A 26,036-nucleotide genomic window follows, 5' to 3' on the forward strand; every position below is an offset into this window, starting at 1 on the left:
TTCCGGATTTCACCACCAATATCAACAGATGGAAGCTCGATTTTGGTTTCACCATCACCTTTTGGTCCTTTGATACCACCAGATATCCCAAAACCACCAGAAGGCATTTTGAGCTTTCGTTTTATTCGTCCACCATGACCATCTGATGTTTCACTACCACTGCTATCACCATCACCTTTAGGTCCTTTGATATCACCAGATATCCCAAAACCACCAGAAGGCATTTTGAGCTTTCGTTTTATTCTTCCACCATGACCATCTGATGTTTCACTACCACTGCTATCACCATCACCTTTGGGTCCTTTGATACCACCAGAAATACCAATACCACCAGAAGGCAATTTCAGTTTTCTCTTAATTCTTCCTCCTTGACCATCTGATGTTTCACTGTCACTGCTTTCCGTATCTTTTTGTTTCTTCGATTTCTTTTTGGATTTCTTACTTCCAAATCCGAACTTCGGAAGACTGAAATGAAATTTGCCTTTCTTCCTTCCTCCCTCATCATCAGAGCTATCACTGCTGTCACCTTTGGATTTTGAATGTTCAAATTTACCGTCTATTTTTCCACCTGCACCACCTTCAATTCCTACGGATGGAAGCTTTAACTTTCTTTTTATCCTTCCTCCTTCACCATCGGAAGTTGAGCTGCCACTGTCATCTGGTTTTGATCCTTTGATACCACCAGAAATACCAAAACCACCAGAAGGCATTTTGAGCTTTCGTTTCATTCTTCCATCATGACCATCTGATGTGTCACTATCACTGTCTGATTTAGAGCCTTTAACTTTTCCATCGGCACTTCCATCAAATCCAATTCCAAATTTAGGACCTTTTAGTTTAAGATTTCGTTTTATTCTTCCACCGTTACCATCGGATGTTTCGCTACCACTGCTGTCACCATCACCTTTGGGCCCTTTCATACCACCAGATATTCCAAAAGCACCAGAAGGCATTTTGAGCTTTCGTTTTATTCTTCCACCATGACCATCAGATGTATCACTATCACTGCTATCACCATCACCTTTTGGTCTTTTGATACCACCAGATATCCCAAAACCAGCAGAAGGCATTTTGAGCTTTCGTTTAATTCTTCCACCATGACCATCTGATGTGTCACTATCACTATCACGTGCTGTTGGTGGCTGAGATTGTAACTTGACATCAACGTCTGCTTTAGGGGTTCCACCTTGTAGATCGACAGATAGTAAGTCAATGTTATGCTCAGCATCCGAACTGGAACTTTTCTTAGACTTTTTGGACCTACGTAGACTTCCTAATTTCATCTTTGGAAGTTTAAATTTCTTTTTGTGCTCATCATCACCAGAAAGGTCTCCTTTGTGACCAAGGTTGACATCTATATTAGCCCCACCAGAAGGATATTTAAATTTTCTCTTTATTTTTCCACCGTTGCCATCTGAAGTCTCGCTACCACTGCTATCCCCATCTATTTTTGCCCCTTTGATGCCATCAGAAATACCAAAACCACCAGAAGACATTTTTAACTTTCGTTTTATTCTTCCGCCATGACCATCTGATGTTTCACTGTCACTGCTATCATGTTCTTTGGCTTTCTTTGATTTCTTTTTCTTGTCTTTCTTTCCTCCAAATCCAAACTTTGGTAAGCCAATATGAAATTTGCCTTTCTTCTTTCCTCCCTCATCATCAGAGCTATCACTGCTGTCACCTTTGGATTTTGAATGTTTAAATTTACTGTCTATTTTTCCACCTGCACCACCTTCAATTCCTACGGATGGAAGCTTTAACTTTCTTTTTATCCTTCCTCCTTCACCATCGGAAGTTGAACTGCCACTGTCATCTGGTTTTGATCCTTTGATACCACCAGAAATACCAAAACCACCAGAAGGCATTTTCAGCTTTCGTTTTATTCTTCCACCATGACCATCCGATGTTTCACTACCACTGCTATCACCATCACCTTTCGGTCCTTTGATACCACCAGATATCCCAAACCCACCAGAAGGCATTTTGAGTTTTCGTTTTATTCTTCCACCATGACCATCTGATGTTTCACTACCACTGCTATCACCATCATCTTTTGGCACTTTCATACCACCAGATATTCCGAAACCACCAGAAGGCATTTTGAGCTTACGTTTTATTCTTCCACCATGACCATCTGATGTGTCACTATCACTGTCTGATTTAGCCCCTTTAACTTTTCCATCCGCACTTCCATCAAATCCAATTCCAAATTTAGGACCTTTTAGTTTAAGTTTTCGTTTTATTCTTCCACCGTTACCATCGGATGTTTCGCTACCACTGCTGTCACCATCTCCCTTAGGGCCTCGGACATCACCAGAAATACCAATACCACCAGAAGGCAATTTTAGTTTTCTCTTGATTCGTCCTCCGTGTCCATCAGATGTATCACTGTCACTGCTATCACTATCTTTGCCTTTCTTTGATTTCTTTTTCTTGTCTTTTTTGCCTCCAAACCCAAACTTTGGTAAGCCAATATGGAATTTGCCCTTTTTCTTTCCTCCCTCATCATCAGAGCTATCACTGCTGTCACCTTTGGACTTTGAATGTTTAAATTTACCGTCTATTTTTCCACCTGCACCACCTTCAATTCCTATGGATGGAAGCTTTAGTTTACGTTTGATCCTTCCTCCTTCACCATCGGAAGTTGAACTGCCACTGTCGTCTGCTTTTGATCCTTTCATACCTCCAGAAATACCAATACCACCAGAAGGCATTTTGAGCTTTCGTTTTATTCTTCCACCATGACCATCTGATGTTTCACTACCACTGCTATCACCATCACCTTTTCGTCCTTTGATACCACCAGATATTCCAAAACCACCAGAAGGCATTTTGAGCTTTCGTTTAATTCTTCCACCATGACCATCTGATGTTTCACTACCACTGCTATCACCATCACCTTTGGGTCCTTTGATACCACCAGATATTCCAAAACCACCAGAAGGCATTTTGAGCTTTCGTTTAATTCTTCCTCCATGACCATCTGATGTGTCACTACCACTGCTATCACCATCACCTTTGGGTCCTTTGATACCACCAGAAATACCAATACCACCAGAAGGCAATTTCAGTTTTCTCTTGATTCGTCCTCCGTGTCCATCAGATGTATCACTGTCACTGCTATCACTATCTTTGTCTTTCTTTGATTTCTTTTTCTTGTCTTTTTTGCCTCCAAACCCAAACTTTGGTAAGCCAATATGGAATTTGCCCTTTTTCTTTCCTCCCTCATCATCAGAGCTATCACTGCTGTCACCTTTGGATTTTGAATGTTTAAATTTACCGTCTATTTTTCCACCTGCACCACCTTCAATTCCTACAGATGGAAGCTTTAACTTTCTTTTTATCCTTCCTCCTTCACCATCGGAAGTTGAACTGCCACTGTCATCTGGTTTTGATCCTTTGATACCACCAGAAATACCAAAACCACCAGAAGGCATTTTGAGTTTTCGTTTTATTCTGCCACCATGACCATCTGATGTTTCGCTACCGCTGCTATCACCATCACCTTTTGCACCTTTGATACCACCAGATATCCCCAAACCACCCGAAGGCATTTTGAGCTTTCGTTTAATTCTTCCACCATGACCATCTGATGTTTCACTACCACTGCTATCACCATCACCTTTGGGTCCTTTGATACCACCAGATATGCCAAAACCACCAGAAGGCATTTTGAGTTTTCGTTTTATTCTTCCACCATGACCATCTGATGTGTCACTACCACTATCTTTATCTCCTTTTCCTCGGCCAGATATTCCAATATCAAAACCACCACCAACTTTTGGCATTTTCAGTCTTCGCTTAATTCGTCCACCTTGGCCATCAGATGTATCACTCCCACTATCACCTTCTATCTTTGGTAAGCTAAAATCTCCACCAAAATCTCCGTGTCCAGATGGCTGTGACTCAAGTTGAGTATCAACTTCTGCCTTCTGGATTTCACCACCAATATCAACAGATGGAAGCTCGATTTTGGTTTCACCTTCACCTTTTGGTGCTTTGATTCCACCAGATATCCCAAACCCACCAGAAGGCATTTTGAGCTTTCGTTTAATTCTTCCACCATGACCATCTGATGTTTCACTACCACTGCTATCACCATCACCTTTGGGTCCTTTGATACCACCAGATATTCCAATACCACCTGAAGGCATTTTGAGTTTTCTCTTAATTCTTCCCCCTTGACCATCTGATGTTTCACTGTCACTGCTTTCCTTATCTTTTTCTTTCTTCGATTTCTTTTTTTTGGATTTCTTACTTCCAAATCCAAACTTCGGAAGATGGAAATGAAATTTGCCTTTTTTCTTTCCTCCCTCATCATCAGAGCTATCACTGCTGTCACCTTTGGATTTTGAATGTTTAAATTTACCGTCTATTTTTCCACCTGCACCGCCGTCAATTCCTACGGATGGAAGCTTGAGTTTTCGTTTTATCCTTCCTCCTTCACCATCGGAAGTTGAACTGCCACTGTCATCTGGTTTTGATCCTTTGATACCACCAGAAATACCAAAACCACCAGAAGGCGTTTTGAGCTTTCGTTTAATTCTTCCACCATGACCATCTGATGTTTCACTACCACTACTATCAGCATCACCTTTTGGTCCTTTGATACCACCAGAAATACCAAAACCACCAGAAGGCATTTTGAGCTTTCGTTTAATTCTTCCACCATGACCATCTGATGTTTCACTGCCACTGCTATCACCATCACCTTTGGGTCCTTTGATACCACCAGATATTCCAAAACCACCAGAAGGCAATTTTAGCTTTCGTTTTATTCTTCCACCATGACCATCTGATGTGTCACTATCACTGTCTGATTTACCGCCTTTAATTTTTCCATCCGCACTTCCATTAAATCCAATTCCAAATTTAGGACCTTTTAGTTTAAGTTTACGTTTTATTCTTCCACCGTTACCATCGGATGTTTCACTACCACTGCTGTCACCATCTCCCTTAGGGCCTTTGACATCACCAGAAATACCAATACCACCAGAAGGCAATTTCAGTTTTCTCTTTATTCGTCCTCCGTGTCCATCAGATGTTTCACTGTCACTGCTGTCACTGCTATCTTTGCCTTTCTTTGATTTCTTTTTCTTGTCTTTTTTGCCTCCAAACCCAAACTTTGGTAAGCCAATATGGAATTTGCCCTTTTTCTTTCCTCCCTCATCATCAGAGCTATCACTGCTGTCACCTTTGGATTTTGAATGTTTAAATTTACCGTCTATTTTTCCACCAGTACCGCCGTCAATTCCTATGGATGGAAGCTTTAGTTTACGTTTGATCCTTCCTCCTTCACCATCGGAAGTTGAACTGCCACTGTCATCTGGTTTTGATCCTTTGATACCACCAGAAATACCAATACCACCAGATGGCATTTTGAGCTTTCGCTTTATTCTTCCACCATGACCATCTGATGTTTCACTACCACTGCCATCACCATCACCTTTTCGTCCTTTGATACCACCAGATATCCCAAAACCACCAGAAGGCATTTTGAGCTTTCGTTTAATTCTTCCACCATGACCATCTGATGTTTCGCTACCACTGCTATCACCATCACCTTTGGGTCCTTTAATACCACCAGATATTCCAAAACCACCAGAGGGCATTTTGAGCTTTCGTTTAATTCTTCCACCATGACCATCTGATGTTTCGCTACCACTGCTATCACCATCACCTTTGGGTCCTTTAATACCACCAGATATTCCAAAACCACCAGAAGGCATTTTGAGCTTTCGTTTAATTCTTCCACCATGACCATCTGATGTTTCACTACCACTGCTATCACACACCTTTGGGTCCTTTAATACCACCAGATATTCCAAAACCACCAGAAGGCATTTTGAGCTTTCGTTTAATTCTTCCACCATGACCATCTGATGTTTCACTACCACTGCTATCACCATCACCTTTGGGTCCTTTAATACCACCAGATATTCCAAAACCACCAGAGGGCATTTTGAGCTTTCGTTTAATTCTTCCACCATGACCATCTGATGTTTCGCTACCACTGCTATCACCATCACCTTGGGTCCTTTAATACCACCAGATATTCCAAAACCACCAGAGGGCATTTTGAGCTTTCGTTTAATTCTTCCACCATGACCATCTGATGTTTCACTACCACTGCTATCACCATCACCTTTGGGTCCTTTGATACCACCAGATATTCCAAAACCACCAGAAGGCATTTTGAGCTTTCGTTTAATTCTTCCTCCATGACCATCGGATGTTTCACTACCACTGCTATCACCATCACCTTTGGGTCCTTTGATACCACCAGAAATACCAATACCACCAGAAGGCAATTTCAGTTTTCTCTTGATTCGTCCTCCGTGTCCATCAGATGTATCACTGTCACTGCTATCACTATCTTTGCCTTTCTTTGATTTCTTTTTCTTGTCTTTTTTGCCTCCAAATCCAAACTTTGGTAAGCCAATATGAAACTTGCCCTTTTTCTTTCCTCCCTCATCATCAGAGCTATCACTGCTGTCACCTTTGGATTTTGAATGTTTAAATTTACCGTCTATTTTTCCACCCGCACCACCTTCAATTCCTACAGATGGAAGCTTTAACTTTCTTTTTATCCTTCCTCCTTCACCATCGGAAGTTGAACTGCCACTGTCATCTGGTTTTGATCCTTTGATACCACCAGAAATACCAAAACCACCAGAAGGCATTTTGAGTTTTCGTTTAATTCTTCCACCATGACCATCTGATGTTTCACTACCACTGCTATCACCATCACCTTTAGGCCCTTTGATACCACCAGATATCCCAAAACCACCAAAAGGCATTTTGAGTTTTCGTTTTATTTTGCCACCATGACCATCTGATGTGTCACTACCACTATCTTTATCTCCTTTGCCTCTGCCTGATATTCCAATATCAAAACCACCACCAACTTTAGGCATTTTCAGTCTTCTCTTAATTCTTCCACCTTGGCCATCTGATGTTTCACTTCCGCTGTCACCTTCTATCTTTGGTAAGCTAAAATCTCCACTAAAATCTCCGTGTCCAGATGGCTGTGACTCAAGTTGAGTATCAACTTCTGCCTTCTGAATTTCACCACCAATATCAACAGATGGAAGCTCGATTTTTGTTTCACCATCACCTTTTGGTCCTTTGATACCACCAGATATCCCAAAACCACCAGAAGGCATTTTGAGCTTTCGTTTTATTCTTCCACCATGACCATCTGATGTTTCACTACCACTGCTATCACCATCACCTTTAGGGCCTTTGATACCACCAGAAATACCAATGCCACCAGAAGGCAATTTTAGTTTTCTCTTAATTCTCCCTCCTTGACCATCTGATGTTTCACTGTCACTGCTTTCCGTATCTTTTCCTTTCTTCGATTTCTTTTTTTTGGATTTCTTACTTCCAAATCCGAACTTCGGGAGACTGAAATGAAATTTGCCTTTCTTCTTTCCTCCCTCGTCATCAGAGCTATCACTGCTGTCCCCTTTGGATTTTGAATGTTTAAATTTACCGTCTATTTTTCCACCTGCACCACCTTCAATTCCTACGGATGGAAGCTTTAGTTTTCGTTTTATCCTTCCTCCTTCACCATCGGAAGTTGAACTGTCACTGTCATCTGGTTTTGATCCTTTGATACCACCAGAAATACCAATACCACCAGAAGGCATTTTGAGCTTTCGTTTAATTCTTCCACCACGACCATCTGATGTTTCACTACCACTGCTATCACCATCACCCTTTGGACCTTTGAAACCAATTCCAAATTTAGGACCCTTTAATTTCAATTTTCGTTTAATTCTTCCACCATGACCATCTGATGTTTCGCTACCACTGCTATCACCATCACCTTTGGGTCCTTTCATACCACCAGATATTCCAAAACCACCAGAAGGCATTTTGAGCTTACGTTTTATTCTTCCACCATGACCATCTGATGTGTCACTATCACTGTCTGATTTAGCCCCTTTAACTTTTCCGTCCGCACTTCCATCAAATCCAATTCCAAATTTAGGACCTTTTAGTTTAAGTTTTCGTTTTATTCTTCCACCGTTACCATCGGATGTTTCGCTACCACTGCTGTCACCATCTCCCTTAGGGCCTTGGACATCACCAGAAATACCAATACCACCAGAAGGCAATTTTAGTTTTCTCTTGATTCGTCCTCCGTGTCCATCAGATGTATCACTGTCACTGCTACCACTACCTTTTCCTTTCTTTGATTTCTTTTTCTTGTCTTTTTTGCCTCCAAATCCAAACTTTGGTAAGCCAATATGAAACTTGCCCTTTTTCTTTCCTCCCTCATCATCAGAGCTATCACTGCTGTCACCTTTGGATTTTGAATGTTTAAATTTACCGTCTATTTTTCGACCTGCACCGCCGTCAATTCCTATGGATGGAAGCTTTAGTTTTCGCTTTATCCTTCCTCCTTCACCATCGGAAGTTGAACTGCCGCTGTCATCTGGTTTTGATCCTTTGATGCCACCAGAAATACCAATACCACCAGAAGGCATTTTGAGCTTTCGTTTAATTCTTCCACCATGACCATCTGATGTTTCACTACCACTGCTATCACCATCACCTTTGGGTCCTTTGATACCACCAGAAATACCAATACCACCAGAAGGCATTTTGAGCTTTCGTTTAATTCTTCCACCATGACCATCTGATGTTTCACTACCACTGCTATAACCATCACCTTTGGGTCCTTTGATACCACCAGATATTCCAAAACCACCAGAAGGCATTTTGAGCTTTCGCTTTATTCTTCCACCATGACCATCTGATGTGTCACTATCACTGTCTGATATAGAGCCTTTAACTTTTCCATCCGCACTTCCATCAAATTCGACTCCAAATTTAGGACCTTTTAGTTTAAGTTTTCGTTTTATTCTTCCACCGTTACCATCTGATGTTTCACTACCACTGCTATCACCACCACCTTTGGGTCCTTTGAAACCACCCGAAATACCAACACCACCAGAAGGCAATTTCAGTTTTCTCTTGATTCGTCCTCCATTTCCATCAGATGTATCACTGTCACTGCTATCACTATCTTTGCCTTTTTTTGATTTCTTTTTCTTGTCTTTTTTGCCTCCAAATCCAAACTTTGGTAAGCCAATATGAAACTTGCCCTTTTTCTTTCCTCCCTCATCATCAGAGCTATCACTGCTGTCACCTTTGGATTTTGAATGTTTAAATTTACCGTCTATTTTTCCACCTGCACCGCCGTCAATTCCTTCAGATGGAAGCTTTAACTTTCTTTTTATCCTTCCTCCTTCACCATCGGAAGTTGAACTGCCACTGTCATCTGGTTTTGATCCTTTGATACCACCAGAAATACCAATACCACCAGAAGGCATTTTGAACTTTCGTTTAATTCTCCCACCATGACCATCAGATGTTTCGCTACCACTGCTATCACCATCACCTTTTGGACATTTTATACCACCAGATATGCCAAAACCACCGGAAGGCATTTTGAGCTTTCGTTTAATTCTCCCACCATGACCATCTGATGTGTCGCTACCACTGCTATCACCATCACCTTTGGGTCCTTTGATACCACCAGAAATACCAAAACTACCAGAAGGCATTTTGAGCTTTCGTTTTATTCTCCCACCATGACCATCAGATGTTTCGCTACCACTGCTATCACCATCACCTTTTGGACCTTTGAAACCAATTCCAAATTTAGGACCCTTTAGTTTCAATTTTCGTTTTATTCTTCCACCATGACCATCTGATGTGTCACTATCACTGTCCGATTTAGAGCCTTTAACTTTTCCGTCTGCACTTCCATCAAATCCAATTCCAAATTTAGGACCCTTCAGTTTTAGTTTACGTTTTATTCTTCCACCTTGACCATCGGATGTTTCGCTCCCACTGTCACTTTCTGCCTTTAGTAAGCTGAAATCTCCACCAAAATCTCCGTGTCCAGATGGCTGTGATTCAAGTTGAGTATCAACTTCTGCCTTTTTGATTTCACCACCAAAATCAACAGATGGAAGCTCGATTTTAGGTTCATCATCCCCTTTTGGTCCTTTGATACCACCAGATATCCCCAAACCACCCGAAGGCATTTTGAGCTTTCGTTTAATTCTTCCACCATGACCATCTGATGTTTCGCTACCACTGCTATCACCATCACCTTTTGGACCTTTGAAACCAATTCCAAATTTAGGACCCTTTAGTTTCAATTTTCGTTTTATTCTTCCCCCATGACCATCTGATGTTTCACTACCACTGCTATCACCATCACCTTTGGGTCCTTTAATGCCACCAGATATTCCAAAACCACCAGAAGGCATTTTGAGCTTTCGTTTAATTCTTCCACCATGACCATCTGATGTTTCACTACCACTGCTATCACCATCACCTTTAGGTCCTTTCATACCACCTGAAATACCAATACCACCAGAAGGCAATTTCAGTTTTCTCTTAATTCTTCCTCCTTGACCATCTGATGTTTCACTGTCACTGCTTTCCGTATCTTTTTCTTTCTTTGATTTCTTTTTTTTGGATTTCTTACTTCCAAATCCGAACTTCGGAAGACTGAAATGAAATTTGCCTTTCTTTTTTCCTCCCTCATCATCAGAGCTATCACTGCTGTCACCTTTGGATTTTGAATGTTTAAATTCACCGTCTATTTTTCCACCTGCACCACCTTTAATTCCTACGGATGGAAGCTTTAGTTTTCTTTTTATCCTTCCTCCTTCACCATCGGAAGTTGAACTGCCGCTGTCATCTGGTTTTGATCCTTTGATACCACCAGAAATACCAATACCACCAGAAGGCATTTTGAGCTTTCGTTTTATTTTTCCACCATGACCATCTGATGTGTCACTACCACTGCTATCACCATCACCTTTAGGTCCTTTGATACCACCAGAAATCCCAAAACCACCAGAAGGCATTTTGAGCTTCCGTTTTATTCTTCCACCGTGACCATCTGATGTTTCACTACCACTGCTATCACCATCACCTTTTGGTCCTTTTATACCACCAGATATCCCAAAACCACCAGAAGGCATTTTGAGCTTTCGTTTTATTCTCCCACCATGACCATCTGATGTTTCACTACCACTGCTATTACCATCACCTTTTGGTCCTTTTATACCACCAGATATCCCAAAACCACCAGAAGGCATTTTGAGCTTTCGTTTTATTCTCCCACCATGACCATCTGAAGTGTCACTGTCCGATTTTGAACCTCCTGCTTTACCGTCACCACCAAAGCCAATTCCAAAATTTGGACCTTTAACTTTGAGTTTACGTTTGATTCTTCCTCCCTGACCGTCAGAGGTTTCACTACCACTATCATCGCCTACTTTGGCCCCTCCAACTTTGATATCAACTTCTGGTTTTTTCAGATCAGCTTCAAGTCCTGTACTTCCAAGTTCAATCTTCCTTTTTGCCTTTTCGTCATCAGAGGTATCGGAATCACCACCTTTGCTTTTCTTTTTCTTTTTGTCCTTCGACTTTTTACCACCAAACCCAAATCCAAATTTCGGTAAGCTAAATCGTTTCTTTTTCTTGTGGTCATCATCATCAGAGCTGTCTTCTTGTGATTTACGGGAGGATTTGACATCACCCCCCACACTAATATTTCCTCCGACTCCTCCTGATGGCAATTTCAACTTTCTCTTTATCCTCCCTCCATTTCCATCTGATGTTTCACTTCCGCTATCATCACCTTTTTTTCCTTTAACACCACCAGAAATACCAATACCACCAGAAGGCAATTTTAGCTTTCGTTTTATTCTTCCACCATGACCATCTGATGTTTCGCTACCACTGCTATCACCATCACCTTTTGGTCCTTTGATACCACCAGATAACCCAAAACCACCAGAAGGCAATTTTAGCTTTCGTTTTATTCTTCCACCATGACCATCTGACGTTTCACTACCACTGCTATCACCATCACCTTTTGGTCCTTTGATACCACCAGATAACCCAAAACCACCAGAAGGCAATTTTAGATTTCGTTTAATTCTTCCACCATGACCATCTGATGTTTCACTACCACTGCTATCACCATCACCTTTTGGTCCTTTGATACCACCAGATATCCCAAAACCACCAGAAGGCATTTTGAGCTTTCGTTTTATTTTTCCACCATGACCATCCGATGTTTCACTACCACTGCTATCACCATCACCTTTTGGTCCTTTGATACCACCAGATATCCCAAAACCATCAGAAGGCATTTTGAGCTTTCGTTTAATTCTTCCACCATGACCATCTGATGTTTCACTACCACTGCTATCACCATCACCTTTTGGTCCTTTGATACCACCAGATATCCCAAAACCACCAGAAGGCAATTTGAGCTTTCGTTTAATTCTTCCACCATGACCATCTGATGTTTCACTACCACTGCTATCACCATCACCTTTGGGTCCTTTGATACCACCAGATATCCCAAAACCACCAGAAGGCAATTTGAGTTTTCGTTTTATTCTTCCACCATGACCATCTGATGTTTCGCTACCACTGCTATCACCATCACCTTTTGGTCCTTTAATACCACCAGATATTCCAAAACCACCAGAAGGCAATTTGAGCTTTCGTTTAATTCTTCCACCATGACCATCTGATGTTTCACTACCACTGCTATCACCATCACCTTTTGGTCCTTTGATACCACCAGATATCCCAAAACCACCAGAAGGCATTTTGAGCTTTCGTTTTATTTTTCCACCATGACCATCCGATGTTTCACTACCACTGCTATCACCATCACCTTTTGGTCCTTTGATACCACCAGATATCCCAAAACCACCAGAAGGCATTTTGAGCTTTCGTTTAATTCTTCCACCATGACCATCTGATGTTTCACTACCACTGCTATCACCATCACCTTTTGGTCCTTTGATACCACCAGATATCCCAAAACCACCAGAAGGCAATTTGAGCTTACGTTTAATTCTTCCACCATGACCATCTGATGTTTCACTACCACTATCATCACCTTTGGGTCCTTTAAATCCACCAGAAATGTTACCACCAATCCCAACACTAGATGGTGGTTTGTTTTGCAGTTGAAGGTCAATTTCTTGTTTCTTCACTCCATCGAAGTCTGCATTCACACCTGCAGATGCATCACCATGCTTTCCCTTCTTTAGCTTGTCTTTTGACTTCTTTTTTCCACCAAAACCAAATTTCGGAAACTTGAATTTGTATTTCTTCTTTTTCTTAATTCTTCCACCTTCGCCATCTGAGGTTTCACTGTCGCTGTGAGGTTTTGACTGGTCGGCTTTTCCCGAAATATTTACTCCAAGTCCAGGCTTAGCAAGTTTCAGTTTTCTTTTTATCCTTCCACCTTCTCCATCCGATGTTTCACTATCACTTTCATAACCAGACTTATCAGCACCTCCAGAAATACCAAAACTGGGACCTTTAATCTTCAGCTTTCTTTTTATTCTTCCTCCTTGACCATCAGAAGTACTGTCACTGTCTCCATCACCTTTAGCACCACCAGAGATACCAAAACCAACTTTAGGTGCTTTGAATTTTCGTTTTATTCTTCCTCCTTGACCATCAGAAGTACTGTCACTGTCTCCATCACCTTTAGCACCACCAGAGATACCAAAACCAACTTTAGGTGCTTTGAATTTTCGTTTTATTCTTCCTCCTTGACCATCAGAAGTACTGTCACTGTCTGCATCACCTTTAGCACCACCAGAGATACCAAAACCAACTTTTGGAGCTTTGAATTTTCTTTTTATTCTTCCTCCTTGACCATCGGAAGTACTGTCACTGTCTCCACCACCTTTAGCACCACCAGATACACCACCACCAAATCCTATTCCAATCTTCGATGTTTTCAACTTCCTTTTAATGCGACCTCCTTCGCCATCTGATGTTTCGCTTCCACTACTTTCAATCTTCAATCCACCAAAACCAACAGACGGAAGACCAACTCCCAGGTTTACATCTCTCTCGGGTAAGTCACCTTTAACTTGAGCACTGGGAATATTGACATCTGCGCTTGCAGATGGCAGATTAACGTTCGCATCAACGTTATCCTTGCCAGCCTTGAAGCCTGACAATTCCACGTCCCCAGAGGCGTCGCCCCGCGGTGCATCCACGCGGCGACTGGGACTTTTATGCCCGAAAAACTTCGAGAAGCCTCCAGATTTTCTCTTAGACTCATCAGAAGACGAGATGCTAACCTCCTTTGATTTGCTGCCGCTGAAATACTTTTTTAAAGAAAACTTTGAATCTTTTGAGTGCACGTTAAGGTTAGCCTCTTTAGTATCGCTATTAGGTGCATCTGGTAACTTTACCTCAGTGGAAGCTGATGGTCCAGGCATCGACAGATCAGCGTCGAAGATACCAGCAGGTGGGGTGAAGTCGATATTCACATCCCCTTCGGAAGCATCACCTTTCCCATCCAAATTTGCGTTAGTGTCTATGCCACCGGAAGTGTCCAAATTATTATCGGTTTTACCTCCGAATCCGTCAAAATCCATCCCAAAGTCCGGAGTTGATTCAACATTGTATGAGACCTCGGGCTTTGCAATGGCTATTTGCTCTTCGACAACCAACTCTTTTGATGCACCTTCACCACCCACGAGGTTAGGTTTAGGTACATTTCCCGATAACCGTGCGGCTGAAGCGTGACCGCTGACACCAAGAGCAGCGGACCCGGCAAGTTCAAGATCTGCGCCAGAGTGACTCTGAAAGACCGACATGCTGTCGAGCTTTGCAAGGTCTGAAAATAACACATCACAATATAGCTACAAACTGAGAAAACTTTCTATAAAGTACAACAACAACAACAACGCATGCGTAATTTAACGAAACTGGCTGGCTCTCAAATAGACAAACTACAGGTAAACATTCTTCATAAAGGTTTAAACCGGTCGACTAGTCGATTGCATTTTTTATTGAATTTAAACAGAGTGTTTATACAGCGTTAAAGAGTATAGACTTCTAATGGCAGGCCGGATTGAGAAAAACTGTGTTCCTGTTTAAGGAATGACAAATAAAGAGCTTCGTCTTTTCTTTAATCGGTTCAATATTATCGTATTGTGTTTTTTCTTTTCAATTTTCGTATGCGAGCGTGTGGGTTCAGAGTGGGAAAAAATTGTATAACTTCTGCCTATGTGGAAACCAGCCAATTTGCCTCGAACTAGAATAACGACCCATTGTGGTGAACAGTGCCACTTCCATACCTTTTTCGAGAGCAAATCGTGAGAAGCTAAAACCCGAATGCTCGAGGTGGTTGTTGTTGTTGTGTGAATGTGTTGTATTGGAGCTCGTTTAAACCCGATCAAATACACTTCCTGTTTGATTACAAAAACAGCCACGCCGAGCATTTGGTCAACATGCGGGGAAGGAAAGCAAACGATGACACTGTTCCAAACTGGATCTCATGCTAAAAATTACTACTTGCATTCCCTCGACAGGTTTTCCACCAGTAAATTTAACCTGCGAATGGTGGAGATATTCTTCCGGGCAGGTTGTTCAAAAGCAGGTTTGCTAAACCGCCCTGGGTTAACACAAATCTCTGCATCAAATCTTTTGAACGGCTTGTTTATATAAAGTTGAATACGTTTTGCAATAAATATTTCTTAGATAAACCAAAAGAGCGATGTAAATATTACTCAGGGTTAGCGCAAACCTAGCTTTGAACAACTGGCCCTTGGGAAAGAACTAAATATTCAGTTAATAGCGTCGAAAGTTAATCTGATCACAGTATCACTTCACATTGGGAAATCCTAATACTCTGATGAACGAATATCACAATAATGTATATCGAGTTGAAATAGGTTAGTTTTGCATGAACACTCTGTAGTTTCCTCAAATATATTCAACAGATCGGGTAAAACTTTTCGCAAAATTTATTCCCAAAAACTGAAATTCGCAAGAGAGGATCGGCACAACGGTTTGTCTGGTAAAATAATAGAATACCTTCTTTTTTATGCAACGCATGTTTGATAATTCCCATCTTTACATTGGGTCCAGGACAATGTCGGATGAAGTCTGTAGCTTCACGATACGTGAGACCACTCAATGACTTTCCGTTCACTGTTACGATTTTGTCGCCTGGAAGAGGAGAATTGCAATTGTTAAAGGTTCTGTAGCACGGTCCAAATCTTCATGCAACTTGCGATACAATTCTCCTTTCGAGAAATTAAAATTTGTTTAAATGGCGTTACATTTGTTTCTCATACAGTTCGTGGATGTTTCTTAAACTTACTCTTTTCAAGACTCTTCCCTAAGTTACATATCTTAAAAGTAGAATTGCATTGCAGAAACAGACATCGTTTGGTAAGAGAACGCAGACATTATTTTGTTGTAGTGTAAATGTGGTGTATGTGATCATAACTACCTGGATCAAAGACGTGCAGGCGTGCTGCTGATTTTCCAGCAACAATAGTTTTCACATAAAGTCCCGTTAAGGGTTCCTCTTCAAATGGCACAAGGTATAAACCAAGGCTTTCACCTTCCTTTTTTTCAACAAAAACGAAAATTCTTGGCTGAAAAATCAGAAAAAAGCTACGAATTATTTACTGTCAAAATCTTGTAATCATATGCAGAGCGTGGACCACTTCAACAAGCATACTCAATTGCACACAGCATGCACCCGGAACTAGACAGAATCAGGGAAGGAAAGAAACATTACCTCGTCAACGGGTGAAACCGAACCAGACTCCGAAAAACTACCATTTACAGGAAGTCTTTCTTCGCTGGTAGACATGCCGATATTTACTGCCACGGTAGGCATTTCTGAAAAAGAAAAAACAAAACGTTTACTGGCTAACAATTCACATCCATCACGAAACGAGTTGAAGTGATATGAAGCTTCCAAGTTAGTTGATTTACTCTCGGGTACAACATCCGACTTAATGGGAAAATAATATATGAAATCATATACTTTTTGGAAATCAAATACAATGGACAGTTTCAAACGTTTTCATCAATGTTGCTACAGCGATGGATGTTGAATTGGTTAAGAATACTTTGTCTTTTGCTTGAACTGGTATGATAGCCCGAGTAACACCCGAATAACACTCTTTTGGCAGCGAGAAGCAAGAACACAATGAAAACTAGCCTTCATGCATTCTAGAAAAAATATTACGGGGGGCCGAGGCACTTCTACTTGACTTAGGAATCTTAACAATCGAAACAGAGCTGGCCCCACCTCATTACGCCACTGCCTTTGAACGCCCCTGGTCAGACCTTAACAGCGTGAAAGAATGAAATTATTGATTCTATACACGCTTCTAAGGAGACATCTCTCTCTCTCTCTTACGACAGATGCACAAGAGCTCCGTCATTGTTGTGGCAGGCCGTGCAAACGTGAATATAGTGCGACAGTTGAAGTTCCCACGAGTTTGAAGCCTTGTTGATATTGCAGATTATTCTCGGTTTAATTTTCCAAATCAAACCACAGGAATGCGTGGGAGTGACAAAGCGGATATGATCAACACACTCGATGCTTATTCTGTAAACTAAATGTCCTGTTTAAATGACATATTTTATACAGGTGCAATATAGGCACGTGAGCTGACAAATACGTCGATGGAATTAGAAGAGAAATCTGTACTAGAGTCAATCTCTAATTCCGTGACAGAGGTTAACTATAGACCTATTGCCATCGCTTTCAAAAACGCGATTTAAAAAGCGATATATTACACCAAGGCGCACTTTTCATTTTTACAACCACTATATACGTTTCGTTGATCTATTGGCCCTGCGATAGGCTAATCTGATAGACCTGAATAAGATTGCTTGATTAATATCTTTCAATAACAGCAGTGGAAAGGAAATGTTGAACATGGAGTATTTACATGTGACCTTTCACACCGTCAGCCGACCGTGATATTGGGTGCGGCAAGCACAAGCAAGTAGCGACTGCAATTATCTCGCATCATCGTTTAAGCATGACATTTCTTTGTCTTACTTAGAAACTAGAACAAATTTTAAAAAATGCATAATTTACCTTTTTGGGGAAATTTTGTGAAGAATGTCTGGGAATATTGTTCAAAAAGTTTTCATGTTTAAACGTGAATTAGTTGACCTTGCCCCCAACTTAACCTTATAATCGATAAACACAGACAAGAGGAAGACCTCGAGGTATTGCCTTGTTCATATTTTGAAATAGGCTATCAAAAGCATGACAGGCTATTAACTTTCGACACACTATATCATGGTATATTGGCAAACAAATTGCCAACATCAACACTTATGCACGTTTAAACCTTCATATTACGTTTTTTACGCACAATATATCACCCAGTTGGCCAACTTTAAGGAGAGGTAGCGCATTTCAACCTTACGCGACGCTGTCATAGCGACTTCTTTTATAACCCGACTTCGACATTTACATGCTCTCAATGCACGAGATCTCTTTAAGATAAAGACCATTGCACAGGTTGAACTAGATCTCAAGAATCTCATTCAACGCCGAACTATTAAATAAAGGTTTGGTTCAAAAGGCTTTCGAAAGAAAAAAAACAAGTTTATCGCAACATTTTGGCGAAAATTAGCGAGTTCTACTGGTGAAAAGATATATATATTCAATATAACAGGCAGCTTGCAAACGATGCATCGCTATATACCGTCGGTTCCCAGTGTTTGTATATCAGCATAATAGTTTTAATGCTTCAGTTTATATATATCGTTGTGATTTCGTGTGTAGAGACTGATCAGGGACCACCAACTGGGAGAAACTGCGTGACAGAAACAAACATGGTCAACAATGTCAATGTTTTATTTACCTCTGCGCAGAGTTCTTTTACTTGCGAAATGAAATCTAGAATGAAGCAGCTATAGGTAAAACAGCATTGTATAATGAACTCTGAAGAAGAACAAAGACAGCAAAACTACTTCTTTGTTACGAATTACGTTTAAATTTGATCATAAAAAGACGACCTTTTGAATTAACCAAGGTCGTTTGTTTCCTTTTATACTCACAATACTGTTTTTGCCGTTTGCGTAATTAAAATATTATATGGTCGGCGTTTAACTGAGTGGAACTTTCGCGAAGACGCTGGGGATATAAAGTCGCCAGTGCTAACTTTTGGAATTTTGTTTCAGTAGACAAAACTTTGAGACGCCCTGTTGTGGAATTTAATCTACACACGGTATGAAATGCCAGCATAAAGTAAACGTGGTCGCGATGATTTTCATGCAGTTTTTGGGAAGTAAAAATAATGCGGTTATAATATTAAAACATTACTCAGCTGAAGCGCATTTTAACACATCTAGGCTGATCTGGCCACGATGAGGTTCCAGAAATTCCTCTGAAGAACTTCCGCAATCCGCGTTGCCAAATTATGTTCGGTTTACGTGCATGCATTAGCGTGTGCAGGCTTATTAAGTTGACGGGAATGCCTACGATTTCATATCAACTGGAGTATATTCAACGATGTTCACGTCAAGAATCCTCATAACGCATTGTTGTCTCGTGTTTGGCATTATTCCGACGGCAATGCATGATTTAATTTAGCACATGCATGTAGACACATGTGATGACAAATCAGGATTCCCTGCTAAATATTTGTGCAATCAGACCTTATTAATCCTCCCACAATCTGAGCGTACAGCCCACGAAAAGCGCATAAATACACACGACACTATATCAATAATTCGTCACAAATGAAGGCTTGACTTGCTGCATGCTAAATAGTTACTAAAAAGTCGCGAAGACGCGAGCTATTGAAATATTGGTTCGACCTATCTTTGCCATAAACAAGCGCCACTTAAACATACCAATGAATTGTTGAAAGCAGGATTTGTCCAGGTCATATAACAGGTTTTGTCCAATGCGCGGGAATTTAAACAATGAATTACATCGAAATATTCATGTGAAAGGCGGTCGTAACGAAGTTTGAATCAATCAAAATCACAACTTTTCAATTATTGTTGGCAATGAAGATGCATAGAGAATGCATTCTGAGCATAAACAAAGCCTGTTATATCCTTGAATGAATTTTTGAGATGTTTTACATAAGTTTAGAAATAACATGGTAAACATTGAGAATACTGAAACGTATATATGATATAAATAAGAAATACAGTCGGAGTCTACTCGCATTGTTATGACTTGTGCGCTATATTCTGCTTGGCGTTGCGATTCATCGTAATATGTTAAACCATTTGCAATATGCCCACGCCAAATTCGCATTCCTTTTGCCTTTTAAATGTGTAAAGGAATTCACTTCCGAGTTAGCAGCTAAAATAGATCAAACTAGGCGACATATTAAAATATCACACCGACAACGATAGCATTTTCATCTCAAACACAACGCATTGCAAGAGGCGAGGTTAACGAAGGAAAAATTCTCACTGCACGCATAGAGCTGCCTGTTTTCACTGCCTTCAGCGATTTGTAGATATTAAATGACGGAAATGCTGAATCAGGCCGAAAGTGAGACTCGTTTAGGAAATAAATATTCAAACACCAAACGTAAACATCACAAGAAATTTTAGCAAAACATCTATTGATCAACAGATATTTCTCCTCAAGAGTTTTCGTGAAAAGGGTCATGTGAACTCAAAGAGCGTTCTCGATCGATATCTCCCCCTTTGAATCAAGCTTAAGGCGTTCCCCGTCATCAAATGCCTTCAGAACTCTTGCTTCTAGACGTAGTCGATCAGAAATCTAGTTCTGATTAAAGCCTTTTTCATGCATCTGTGGTGTTTTTACGAGCTTTTTCTTATACGTTTATACGTATATTCCTCACGTTTGCATTACAATAAGTGGGAGATGGCACTAATATATTGACTGCGTGTTACGCGTGGTAACACAAAATACTGTTAGCTGTTTGAAAATCGTTAAAATCGTATATTCCGCCTGTTCTACTAACGCATGGTAGTATAATCTGGTGCGATGTACGCCAAACAAACCTTGGACCAATAAGTATACAGTAAACACATGCATTTAGACATAAACAAACTTGCGTACGCTCTGTCGTCGCTGATCACTGGAATGTTAGGCGACTTTGTGAAGGCAATACCTACACGAGCATGCCTTTCGCGTCGAAACACGGTAATATCTGTTGCAAAACAGAGGCCATAAACATAGTCCATATCAGGTACTATCTAAAGCTGGTATGAAATGAACATTCGGCAATAACATGTCTTAAATTTAAGCATACCTGTTCCGCGACACTCCTACAAAATTCACCAAATCTCAAATAACACTCCACAAACGTAAGAACAAGTTTCTTTCAATGTACGGTTGATATTCGCAAGCGAAAAGCCAGTAAATGTGAACTTGACGTGTAAAGTCTAGGACATTTTGAGGCCTATTTCAAGCTGACGTATACTATCCAAGCACTAGAATACTCCACGAGAGCGTAGCTCGAATTGTCTGGAATTTGCTCATTTGTCGAAATTTAAATATCACACAGTGACGTCAGGCACATGTGTTAACCACAAAACTTGAATATTCATTCGGCTGTGAACTCAAGGTGAACGACGAAACACAAATAATTGAGCTGTATTTTTAGAGCAGAGATCTCTGCCATCACCAGACGGCTATTTTTCATTCGACTTCGCTCAGAAAAACCTAGATTTATTTCAACACCAACAAAAACAAAACGAAATTCGATACGGTACACGCCCGTCGTTACTGTGCAGTGGTACAAATATTTTGTATATTACCACGGGACTTCAGTGGGCTATCTTTCCTACACATCTCGCCAATCAAATGCGCACCTATCAATGATCAGCATACTACAGTAACATGGACTATATGTTTGATTGCACGATGACAAACGGCCAGCTAAACATTCGTTAAACTAGCGAGAAACTACCGCTGTATTGGGGGAATGGAGAACAAATTCTTCAAACACGCTTAGCGAGATTGACTATAATTCGTTTATAATCCTTTAATCTGATTTTAAATCATTCGCAATAGCTAGCATTGTAAATAGCGCTGTAGATTGCGATGTCAATGTAGAACGCTTTCTATATGAGAGTCTCCTCTTTTTTTCCGATGGAATCGTCAATCGTCGGACTATTTCGAATTCCTGACACAAGGAGCGAACTAAATATACGAACCACTAACCGCGCGCCTTTTTTTATCCTTAACTATCATTCGCGTATATCACATGACTTGCAAAATAAAGAGAGTTTGAAGTGCGAGAAGTACTAGACAGTTCAAGAAGCTAATGGCAACACTGCTTGGCAAGCCGTCGCAGGCGATAAGCTTAATTGCATCTTAAGAATAGAATTTTTTTCCGGTGTTTGTGTCATTTACCAGACCTAACGAGCATCGCCGAGGATTATTTTTGTTTTTCATCGCTAATTAATAGTTGTTGTTCACTTTTACTTTTCATTGATATTGTTCGTCGGCAGGAATAGGCCTAAGTTATGCAGAGTGGATGCTTATCATTCCGTTATCTACAGGAACTACAATAATATATTGGGCACCATTGACATGCGCATATCTGCCTGGTATAATCATGCCGTATTCCAGAAACTTAGGGCGCTTCCTTTATACGGTAAAAACCGCCCGACTGGTCCTGTTGTATTTCGGTACGGACAGATTACTGGTATTTTAGAGTGTTTCAAGAACTCTGCATTCAAGTACATCGTTATTTACATCTGCCTAGCACGGGAAATATAGTTTTATCGCTATATTCTTAACAAAATACTCTATTTCAATTTAAAATATGACCGCGGTCTGACCATTTTGCCGCTTAATGGAGATCGCACTTAGAGAAATTCTCACCTATCTAGGATTACAAAGTCTAAGTAATAACCATCGAAAGCGTGCACATATATATTGTTTTTACGGAGTACGGTAGTGCAATTGCATTAAGATATCCCACGCTTAGCATACCCGATACATATATATCAAAGACAGTTTTTCTGTTAGAAAAACGGCGGCAAAAGGATTGGTGAAAGTCGGTTGAGGTCAACTGCTAACAATATCAGCAATGATACATTTGAAACGATCGGGGTGAATCATCTTATAGCCGGGTGTGTTTATATAAAGTCATAAAGATAAGTGTTTTTCGTTGGGTTGGTTCCCAATTGTAAGCGGTTGCCATTTCATAGCTTTCAATAGTCTTGAAGTATTATAATATAAATTATCATCAAGCGTATATAATTACATTATCGAACGATTAAAAGGGAAAAACTTATTTTTAACCTAATACCGATCATTGGATTTGCGTCAACGCAAGCTTTTGTCAATCATTTTAAAATCATTCTAGCGATAGACAAGTTCTTTTTTTACCACGTCCGTCTGCTAGTGGTTTAATACCATGCAAAATGGTCATGTGCATGTCAGAATTCATTAATCTCAATTCAATGTGTGCAACTTCACCAAATCCGCCATTATTTATATAAAATTAACGGGATATATTTGGCTTAATTCGAAGATTAATTGATGCTAACTCATATAGATCCTGGAAGTCATTTGTTAAAAATAGTCTGCTTGTATTTATCTTATACACGATGGATATGTAGGGCTTCTATACCGTCTGGCTAAGTACTCGTGCATGGAAAACGCATTTATTTTCGATCTATCATCTAAACGCATCTACAATATTTCAAAAAATTAGGCAAAGGTTGTACAAAAGCTTCAAATTTGCAATCCCTTAATAACTTTACAATGGACGAGATGGTATTGACTCGTTCTATATAAAAAATTCCAGCCATGAACCGTATGTTTGAACCGACGATTCTGTTTGTCATCATTTATTTGTTGTGTAAACAAGCTTCCTCATTTCCTAAGAGTCAGCGATGTGGTCTATTGTCTATGGCCATTGGTGTAAAAATTGTTTGTCTGCACTTCAAAAAATATACAATTAATCCACGATACTTATGACTAGTGTAAACAAGAGATACCAGTGTTTGCGAAAGGCTAAACTTAAATATAACCTTAAAAACACGGCCCAACTATATATATAGAATACCCCGCAAGGTCATGCAACTATAATCCTCTATACAACAACTTTTTATTTGTGGGGTTCTTTTTACTATATTTTCCTTCAAGCATTCCGCATTTTAGTCACTGATATACTTCTCATATATGTGGATTTTAATAGTTTTGTATGGTTTTATTTACTAAAACGACTTGCTTTAGTGCATAGCAGGGCCGTGTATTCCACAATTATTCCTTGGTTCTATATGTATTCTTTGGTTTCAAAGTTTGCTGTATATATATATAATGTGTAGTAACTACCTCATGCAATCATATATAGTTAGGAATTATACCATATCAAGTTGAAAAACTATTGCTCGACTCTGATTTAGATTGAAAAAGTTTTCAGAATCCTCGGGGAAATATCATGTTAATCCGAGAGGATATCGCTAAATACGAATTGATTGGTGATCTTTAACATTCAACGGTTCATGAACCAAGGTACTTAGTTAAAGCACGTTGCAGGAGATTACATCCGGTAGCACTAACATTCGGAGAGCAACACTACCTCTTCCATGGTTACAAAACGTTCACCAAACCCAAAACGAGATGCAAATTCTGTACGACTCATTTGGTGCATAATTCGTAAAAATAGTTACTGTACGAGATCATTGACGCACCGTTTGAACAATGAATTTATTTTTGTGGAAGGCAAATCATTTGAGCGAACATAAAATGCCGATGTTATAGTGTCTGACTTTTTGACCTATGGTGTCGCGAGCGAAGAGTTGTCGAGCATTGTGTATGAGCCCCGTGAAAAGCCGAGGCGCACCATGCATCGTTTTCAAAAAGCATTGCGAGATATTCATGACAAAATAGGCAAAGCAAATTATCAAGCCAGGAAACTTGGACTGCAGGCAGCTAGAGATTACAGCGCTGGTCTAGTTTTATTTCGGAATCGAAACGCAATCGCTAATCGACAAGGTAGAAAGCGGATACGTTCGGGGTTACGATGAGAGCAAGTACAGAGATCTTACGGAACACAGTATGTGGTCTAGTCAATCCATAAAGCGAATCCTCCCACAAATCCCACACTTAAGACCAAGCAAGATGCCGGCGAATTACAAAATAAACGTTTAAATAAAATGTTCTCTTACCAATATTGGCTCGTCTCATTCGCTGATGGCACTGTGAACAAAGTTGTCGTTCTTCGCTTTCTCGTTCCTGCATTTCCACATCAGCAAGAGTGAAATCCATTCTTGAATTAGCAAATCCTTGGCTGCCTCCCTCTTCGACAGACGATACCAGTGATTTGGTGGACACTATGACAAGACAAGGCGTTTTTAAGCTGCCGGCCACGTGTCCACGAGGAAATATGGGGGTTTAAATGTAAATTACCCTCAAACGAATATCCAGGATGAATCAGAATTATGTATATTTTGAAACTTGATGATCACAATGAATATTATATAGGGGATGAATAAAAATAGTCTTATTAATCACTTTTATACCACCTATAAACATAGCCTACCTGGGATTTTACGTGCTTCACGCCGTCGGGTAATGCAACAGTATAAAACAAGTGCGATTAGAAGCAATGCTAGAACGCCGCCGAGCACCGAGGTTAGTATTAATTCGGTGGTACACGTTGCAGCATCCGCATGGTGTATTTGTGACAGGAATACTACGAGGAGAAGCGATGAGCAGCTCATTGTCTTCTTAATCGATCGAGAGCAGCTTGGATTTTAACCGCTCGTTGAGCCTCAAAGCAGCATGATGAACAAAGCAATTTGTCTGTGGTGGGAACGCATCACGGCAGCCACTATCTTCGTTCGTCTGGTCTTATAAGACGACGACTTTGGTGTTGTTGTGGCCGCGAGTTACGCTCTGATTGCCGAAATTTTGGGGAACCAGCGTAATCTGTTTTTTAATTGGCCCATTCCATCTTTTCATTTGTTATGTAAATCACGGCCCGAGTGAAAACCTGATATATCAAAAATATGCCAAGTATTTGTAGAGGTCGAAATATAAATACGAATTTTACGAGCGCAAACGGTTGCTTCGAAATGGTGTGGATAGCTTAAGAATAAAATCTCGAGATGATTTTTATTTTATGAATATATCATTCACTGTCAAAATCACGCCAACATAACAAATTCTTGTGGCCAACAATACGAAACTATTTCGCCTGCTGTGAGAACGGCTTGCT

The 26,036-nt window shown here is 40.4% G+C and overlaps 1 protein-coding gene across 1 annotated transcript; it reads right to left on the reverse strand.

Moving 5' to 3' along the window:
- Nucleotides 1-343: 343 nt before the first annotated feature.
- On the reverse strand, nucleotides 344-25,726 carry LOC114520199 (neuroblast differentiation-associated protein AHNAK-like). Its single transcript, XM_028540426.1, has 8 exons — nucleotides 25,359-25,726; nucleotides 24,985-25,149; nucleotides 16,628-16,731; nucleotides 16,334-16,481; nucleotides 15,913-16,047; nucleotides 7,810-14,710; nucleotides 591-5,772; nucleotides 344-526 (listed from the first exon to the last, which is right to left on the reverse strand). The coding sequence occupies exons 1-8, from the start codon at nucleotides 25,537-25,539 to the stop codon at nucleotides 344-346; spliced, it is 12,999 nt and encodes a 4,332-aa protein (XP_028396227.1). The 5' UTR covers nucleotides 25,540-25,726.
- Nucleotides 25,727-26,036: the final 310 nt, after the last annotated feature.

This window comes from Dendronephthya gigantea, unplaced genomic scaffold (assembly GCF_004324835.1).
Source record: "Dendronephthya gigantea isolate DGI-Jeju-01 unplaced genomic scaffold, DenGig_1.0 000015F, whole genome shotgun sequence".
Lineage (NCBI taxonomy): Eukaryota > Metazoa > Cnidaria > Anthozoa > Malacalcyonacea > Nephtheidae > Dendronephthya > Dendronephthya gigantea.

Bases quoted from the DNA above. Each gene is read 5' to 3' on its own strand.
- LOC114520199 (XM_028540426.1), bottom strand. From the start codon at position 25,539: ATGAGCTGCTCATCGCTTCTCCTCGTAGTATTCCTGTCACAAATACAC. The intron at 25,150-25,358 runs GTAGGCTATGTT...GTCTTGTCATAG, and splicing joins TGAAGCACGTAAAATCCCAG to TGTCCACCAAATCACTGGTA. The intron at 16,048-16,333 runs GTAGTTATGATC...CTCCTCTTCCAG, and splicing joins CCTGCACGTCTTTGATCCAG to GCGACAAAATCGTAACAGTG.